General features: G+C 33.5%; 1 protein-coding gene across 1 annotated transcript; it reads left to right on the top strand.

Annotated features, from left to right (window-relative positions):
- The first annotated feature begins 80 nt into the window (after nucleotides 1-80).
- Nucleotides 81-6,891, top strand: LOC132557077 (prenylated Rab acceptor protein 1-like). Its single transcript, XM_060221563.1, has 5 exons — nucleotides 81-184; nucleotides 2,634-2,843; nucleotides 3,746-3,843; nucleotides 4,108-4,209; nucleotides 4,696-6,891. Exons 1-5 carry the CDS (start codon nucleotides 108-110, stop codon nucleotides 4,788-4,790), a joined length of 582 nt encoding a protein of 193 aa, XP_060077546.1. The 5' UTR covers nucleotides 81-107; the 3' UTR covers nucleotides 4,791-6,891.
- The last annotated feature ends 1,591 nt before the right edge of the window (nucleotides 6,892-8,482 follow it).

The following is an 8,482-nucleotide window of genomic DNA, read 5'->3' on the forward strand; positions in this document are numbered from 1 at the left end:
ACAAAGATCTTCGTACCGGAAGTGTGATGTACGTCATCGATATATGGGTAGAAACTCGTCACTCTCACCACGTACACATGATGAGATGAATTGCAGTTGAAACTGTTATGGAAAAGATAGACCTTAGCAGTCTTGAAGGGGATATCAACGTTCCGGAGTCTCAGCAACCGCACAAGAGAAGAGGGTAAGATGCTAGTTTAAAAATTTAAGTTAAAATTTGAATAAATACCTGGGACAGCACACTTAATCATTAAGTTAATGACTTATCTGTCAAGCAATATCAGATGTCAGATATATATATTTTGTTTACTTATTCAGTAGGGAACAGCTGTGATTCATTAAAATACTGTTAGATTTTTAAAGATGATTTTTTTCATGGGTTAACTTTAGCTTTGGAATAGTCTGCCATTTCACGTCGTAAATGCAATAATTGTTTTATTAGGACATTTGAATTATATGCATTGGCTGATCAAGAACATAATGTGTGACATTTGATATGTACATTCTATGTTGTATGTTAATATCAAGCCTGGATACAGAGACTTTAAGACAGCGTCAATGAAATTGTTATCAACTACAATTATAGCATACTTGTGAGATTTCCCTTAAAATAGGGAGGCTTTTCAGAACATTGTTGAGAATAAGGAAATCAACATCAAATTCAATGACAACTTTTACACACACCACAGTCAATACAATTCAGATAAAAAAATAGTATTTAGTGAAAAAAGTTAGACGATCGCTTCAGGGACATACAAATGTATAATATGTCCTTGACAGCTATGATTGATCTTATACGATACAATTTCAATCTGATGTTTGGATAACAATACTTATTCATTGAGATAATGGTTAACAACAGATAAAAAATATTTGTCCATATTTGGTGTTTCTTGTATCTAGATTTGCTGATAATATGTCTGCAGTGAAGAATAGGTAAGATTTCACCTAATGGGCGCTTCGTAGTTAAACATGCATGCTATAGATATGGACAGATGGATTGAGTACTTCACATTGAAAATGCATTATATTAAAGAACTTATCATATATCAAAACTATTAGAAATAAGAAATTAGAGTCCCCAGGGTTCTATCCTTCATTTTGTTCATGGCTCATTTAGTGTAAAGCAACAATTTAAAAGTTTTCTTTGTAATCGTTGGCTGCAGTCTACTGTACTTGTAGATTTTATCAGCTCAGGAGAAGTATCTGTTGTCCATCTGTCAACTTTTTTTTAATAAACATCTTTTTATAGAGAGGTATATGGAGGTGGCCAGGGTAGCTGAACTGTTCCTGGGATGGACTGATCTAAACCTTTATCATATCTATGGCCTTGACTTTTTATCAAGGTCAAAGGGGTTAAATCTGTTAAAAACCTTTGAGAATCTTCTAAAGTATCAGAAGATACAAGGTACTGATACAGTTGCCTGATAATGAGATTGAATGCTACAGAGTTTCCTCAAATCAAAAATCTCATCAAAAGTTCACAGGGGTCAGATTTGTTAAACAATCAAAAAACTCTTCTGAAAAACAAGTTTCGAAAGCAATCAGTCTTAGTTATAATCTTATACTGGAATACAAGCATTATACAAAAAAAATTTGATGTACAGACCATGATACCATGAAAACAAATTATTGGACCATTTTTTGTGTAGCCTGCAGAGCTGATGGACAATTAGGGATCACTTTCTTTGTCGTCACGCGGTGGTGGCAGCAGCAGCGTCCATACAAAAGTTTTCCCGACTTTTTTATTTATGCTTTGAGTTATAAAAATGAAATTTAGTATATGGCTTTTTGTTGGAAGGGTACAGATTAAGTTCGATTTCTGGCTGTACGTGACCCTTCTTGGTGGAGTAATGCCCCTTTGAACTTAGAAAATTCTCTGGGAATATTGTTTACTGGACTTTCTTTGGTTATGCTTTGATTTATAGAAATAAAATTTGGTATATGTCTTCTTGTTGGAAGGGTACATATTAGTTTTGATTCTTGGCTGTCTGTGACCCTTCTTTGGAGAGTTATGCCTCTTCAATAATTCTTCGAGAATATAGTTTTTTGTACAATTCTTTGGGAATATTGTTTTCTGGAATTTTCTTGGTTATGCTTCGAGTGTAATTTTGTATATGAGTTCTTTGTCAAAAGTTATGCACCGAGTTCGCTTCTTGACAGTCTGTAACCCTTCTTGGCAGTGATATGTCCCTTTGAACTTGGAAATTTCTCAGGAATATTGCTTTGTGCAGTTTTCCGTTTATGCTTCAAGATTTAGCAATAAAATTTGGTATTACAACTTTATTGCTGAATGTTGCATGTTGCACATCCAGTTCGATTTCTGGGTGACTGTGACACTTTATGCAGACGACACATACAGTTCTGAGGAACTTTTGTATTGCTTTTATATCCATCTGACCGATACCAGCCCATTCGGCATCCTGTTCATATTTAATTTTAGCTATGATTACCAGGTATAGACAATTAAGAAATAAAACTGTTGTACTATTACTTTGCCCAATTTCATGATCAAATTCCAAGTAATGTTTGTTGTTCAGAAATATAATTCACTGTTTAATAAGTGACAATTACGATCATGAACAGACAAACTTGAATGCATAAATAAATATGAAATTTGATTTCCATTTCAGAATCATGTCACTGACATTGTCAAATGCATCAGCAAGAGAGTGGCTTGCGAGAACTCGTGAAGGCATCAAGCCATGGGGAGAGTTCATCAATACCAGCAAATTCAAGGTCCCCAAGTCTGTAGCACCAGTTCCTAAAAGAGTTATGAAAAATATTGAACATTTTCAAAGCAATTATCTTTTTGTCTTCCTTGGACTGGTCCTATTTTGTGTGTAAGTATTTAGAGTTTTGCATTTTGCCTTCACTTCAGCAAAGCTTTCTGTATGAAAAAGTAGGATTGAAGGAGATCAGCAGTAGAATAAGCCTCTATCACACAGGGTTCCCTCTACCCCTGATAATTCAAACATGAATAATTATCATGGTCAGTTGGTCAATGTTTACCCAATATTTGCATCTATGTAAATATAAAGTAACACAATTTAAACAACCTAGATTAATTTTCTTTTCTTTTACATAAATCAAATGAATCAACCACTTTTAAAATGTTTAACACATTTTTTAAACACGATAAAGAATTTTGGGTTTTAAAAGATGATTGACAATCTAGAACTGTATGTTGTGCTTATACATGCATCATATTATATAATTCTAAATGTATAGGGTAATTTATAGGATAAGTGTTTTAATTTTTTTTCACACTTGTTGTAACATCACTTATTATATGTGTAATAAACAATAAAACAACATACATCAATTCATTGAAATTGAAATGTCGGGATAAGATCAGGCTTTCTTGTGATGGATATTTGGGCTGTTAATGGGTCCCCATTCCCCCATTGAAGCTATTTACAGTTAAGTCATAATCACAAAATTTGCGTTCTATTCATGAATATTTCCTTACCAATTTACAAATTTTCTTCACAAAATGAGACAAAACTGCCTTTTCTCAAACTGGTGAAATAAACCTCTGAGGTCTCTCAGGGATTGTATTGTGAATTTCTAATCAAAGAAAATATGATTTTTTATTTTTTTTTCCTTGTATGGACAAAACTTAAAAATGATCTGCATTGATGTCTGATTTTGCCTGTACATGATCAAAATGCTTTTGATATAGATATTAATTTATAAGTGCACATGCGGTTTACCTCTATAGGCATGTCATTTTCTTTTACAGACTTACCTCCCCTTTATTACTGGTTGCCATTGCAGCATGTCTAGGAGCATGCTACATCATTAACATTAAGAACCAGGAGAAGAAGCTTTCAATTATGGGTAAAAATAATTATGATCTCCTTCCATACTGTTATACAATTTTAATATATACTTTCGTATTCAAAATGATAACCATTTTTTGGCACATTTTTCTGATGACAATCCATATTAATTCTTTGGAGAAGAAAAATAATTAACATACCATAATGATGTAAGTTTCCTTGCTGAAAAAAGTATATCAACTGTAGGTAAATAAAAAACAATATTTTGTTGTCCAATGATAAGGTCACTCATTGATTTTCACCACAAATTTCTATATTGTAGGTAAAGAGCTCAGTGTTTCACAGCAATACGCAGCAGTGGGTTTGTGTTCTTTCCCCATTTTCTGGTTGGCTGGTGCTGGGTCCGCTGTTTTCTGGATAATTGGTATGTATGAAAAAGGCGAAACACAAGCACAAAATGCTAAATTATCATCTTCTGCAGGTTGGTGATCGAGTAATAATTGAAATGTCACTTTTTTTTTGCGAATGATATAAGAACATCTTTTCTATGATTTTTCAATTGACATTTAAAAGGATTTTACATTTTTAAGTCTTTGGTCAAAAATCAAATTTGTCAACCAAAAATATTCGGTGTTCCTCTGGTTTCTCTGGCAAGGTGTCAAACTGTAAATGTTCATCATGTGAAACTAAATCATGTCCCACATTCTTTTAGCATATTTTTAAGATGTTGGTTTACTCAAATATTTCTGAGAAATAGCATTGTAAATTTGATATATGAAATGTCACCCAGAATGCACACTTTATTTTTAACCTCTTCTTTTTTTGTTATTATTTTTAGCTGGTTTGGGTGTAAATTCATAAAATATTTCTGATTATCTGAAGTTATAAAAATGGTGTGCATTCTTTTCAGGTGCCTCATTTTTTGTTATCATGCTTCATGCTTCATTTTACACACACGCCGAGGAGGGGGAGGAGATTGACCTGGTAATGGATGAAGTTGTATAATGCTGTGGAGGAGACAGAAGAAAAAAAAAATTATGGAAAAAAATATATTGTGATATGTGATTCTTTGGCAAAAAATGACTAGATTGAAGTGAGGAACAAGAAACAGATATGTGATATGAACTGATGTAATAGTTACAGAGGAAATTACATTAATGTAAAAAGAAAATTGTTTTCAAGAATTTCAAGGATTTGTTTGTTTGTTTTTTAATTTTTTTTCTTGGTAGGCTAAGAACTCTACCTGTAATTTAGACTGCTTCACCTTGGATTATGGGCTATGATATCTGATTGAGAAGTTGGTATGATTTTATAGAGTCAGTCCTGGGTTTCTAGTTGATTTGTTATCTAGATCTGTTAGATAGGCATTTATTAAACAGACTTTGTATCTGTTATTATGTTCTTTTGTCCTCTCAGTAGACAAGATCACATTTATAAATACTAACCTTTATCTCTATATTACCGACTGATATTAACACCATATACTAACTATTATATCTATACACAGTTTCAAAGAATAGCAAACCAGATGCCCAGGACTATATAATTTTTCAAAGACGGGTTGTTAGGATTTTAAACTTTTCATATCAATATCAATGTAAGCTAATTTTCTAAGTCTGCTGGCAGTCTCTAATCAAACATTGAATTGTTGTGCCTCTACAAATGTGATAGTGTGATATTTTGGGAAATGAAAAATGCGAAAGACAAGTTCTTACAAGTGTAAAAAAAACATTGAGAAAAGGTTCATGATTTCTGTCTTTCTTTTCCGTCAGAAAAAAAACCCCTTTTTTTAACTGTATTTTCCTTTTAATGTTGAATGTGTATTTTTGTATGTATATAAGGTGGGAAGACATATGATGTGAATAAAATTTACAGAATATGCTTATTTATAGAGTTAGATATATTTATCTATGATAAGGCAATTTTCTGCCTGGCAGAATGGAGATAACTTAAATGTACAAACACCAGGTAGGAATACGAGAAGCACTTTCCAATCATTTACTTGTAATGGCAAACAGGTTAAAGTTATATAACGGCTCTTAAACATTTTTTATATTCAATGTTTGAATATGATAAAATATTTAAACATCATTTTCGCTATTTGTTATTTTCATTTTAACAAGGGAAATAAAGAGAAAAATATGTTTTATTTTAACTGAAATTTGAAATCATTTCTTGCAGTGTACAGAAACTTTTGTATCGTTTTCCACTATTTTCACCATTCCTCTGTCAGGCAGGTACTGATAACTGGGGTTCTGGATCTCATATAATCATACTGTGTAAGATAAATTTTGTCACAAGTTCTCCCCTGACATTTGCAGAATTAAAAAGCAAAACTCATGCAATGTGATGATAGTGTCCTGTAATAGTAAACATTATGGTGATCTCCTCCTATTTGTTATCCTGGATGCTCCAGTTCCGCTCTCTGCACCCCTGAAACATTTCATCGGAAAATGTAAGGTTCCCTGTAAGCATGTTATGGACAAGGAGAAAAGACTAGTTTTGATTCTTTGATGTACATCAAAGGAATCTTGAGGTCACACAACGGTATTCTCTCCTTTGTAATCTTCATAAAGAGTGTAGCAGTCTGTGATTGGTCAGATGTTTTTGCCTGGAACCAATAAAATTACTTTACTTGTGCCTGCAATTTTGTCATGACATGTTACATGGGTGCAGAAAGGGAAAGTGATCGTAATCCCTGGAATATTTAGGATGCCTATTTGTATATATCACACATTTGTGCATGGATCTGTTGTGTTTATATCTCAACTTTAAATCATTAATAAAGAAATCTATTTGCATAATAGCTAAATTTGAGTGATTGGAAATGCCATGCAAGAGGATTGAAGAAGAGATCTAGAGGAGAGGGAAAATATGAAAAGAAAGGCATTGAAGGTGTTTGGTCAAGATATTATAGTAATCTGAAAATTGTTGTTTTTGGTGAAAATTGAAAATATCGATTATGGTACCTGTTAGCATGAGTTATGAGTTCAAGTATACTTGTTACTCTGTTGGAGGATATTTTATTTCTATTTCTTGTCATGGGTCTGCAAATTGGACATTTTTTATTTTGAGGGACAACTAATAAAAAATAGAGAAAATTCAATGTTGTTTTTTGTTTTGTTTTGTTTTTAATTTTCAATCAATTACAATGATTTGTGCATCACTCATATATGCAGAACTTCACTGCACTTCAGGGATCAATAAACAAGTACATTGTAAAGACTTGTAAAGTACAGTTTAAATGTTAAAATTCACTCTACCTAGACGTTGATGAACAATCTTTCGATGTGACAATATCTGGGATAATTTATTTATTACGAGAGAGTCATATGAGAAACACCAAAGAGCAGAAAACAAAGTAGAGAACAAGTGAGCAAGACAGTAAAAAATACAGTTATGAAAATGAAGAGATCAGGCCCCACTTGTATAACATATCTCAATTTCAGATTTCCTCAAGCCCATATTTTCCTCAGCTAATATCTTGTATGAAAATTCCGCAAGGAATTTCCGGACATCCTAGCAGATGACTTCCTCCTGTTCCTTGAGAAAATTTTATACAAGCCGTTTTTGAGGAGATATCAGCTGAGGAAAATCTCGACTTGAGGAAATCTCAAGTTGAGATGTTTTATACAAGTGGGGCCAGATCACTTAAGCTCGTCTTATGACCGACATTGTGTGCGATACAGCAGGTATATCGTCTTCCTGTTTCTTGTACGGTTAAGAAAATGCAAGTCGTGGCTGTGTATCAGACTGCTTTTCACCGGCAGACACAACACTTCCGTAGAAGTTCCTGATAGTCATGTCATGTTGTCTAAGAAGATGAATTGTTGACTACCACTACCCAGGATTTCGGGCGGGAGGGGGCCACATTTCCTAAACTGAAGGTCATTTTTTAAGTGTCGTGTACCTTTCTGACATTTTCTGTTCTTTATGAAAATAAGTGAAGTCCCATTTATGCTGAAGAGGGATAGATGATTGGCCCTAAATTTCCCCACCACAGACCTATTTTTTGTTATATATGTGTTTATATGATTGAATCAGGATGAGCTGCAAACAATTGGTGAAAAAAATTTAATAAGAAAGTAGTCATGGCCATGGTGAAGTGAACCCCTCCTACCCCATCCCACCCTGAAATTTCTCCACCCTGTTTTTTTTTTTTTTTTTTATGTATTGAGGAACATAATTAAGTAAACTGATAAAAATTAAGTGAAGAAACAGCAATTGAAAACAAAATATTAAGTGGCTTCCCTTTACTATGGGGGAGAGAGGGGGTTCATTTCACAATGGGCTTCACTTTACCATACTACACCGGGGTCGATTCCTAGCAGAGGCACTGAAATAATTAATAACCTCTGTTACACACAGAATGACAGAATGGGATCAAACCACCATAGCAACTGTATACAGAAGACAGAATAGGATCAAATCACCATAGCAACTGTATACAGAACGACAGAATAGGATCAGATCACCATAGCAACTGTATACAGAACAACTGAATAGGATCAGATCACCATAGCAACTGTATACAGAACGACAGAATAGGATCAAATCACCATAGTAACTGTATACAGAACGACAAAATAGGATCAGATCACCATAGTAATGGTTAAAAATGTTCAATATAGATGAGATACAATGTACGTCTTGCATGAAGTGCAAAATACTGAGATAAAAATGTCTTAATGTGCAAG

This window comes from Ylistrum balloti, unplaced genomic scaffold, assembly GCF_031769215.1.
Source record: "Ylistrum balloti isolate Yb309-2 unplaced genomic scaffold, AGI_CSIRO_Ybal_v1 Utg370622, whole genome shotgun sequence".
NCBI lineage: Eukaryota > Metazoa > Mollusca > Bivalvia > Pectinida > Pectinidae > Ylistrum > Ylistrum balloti.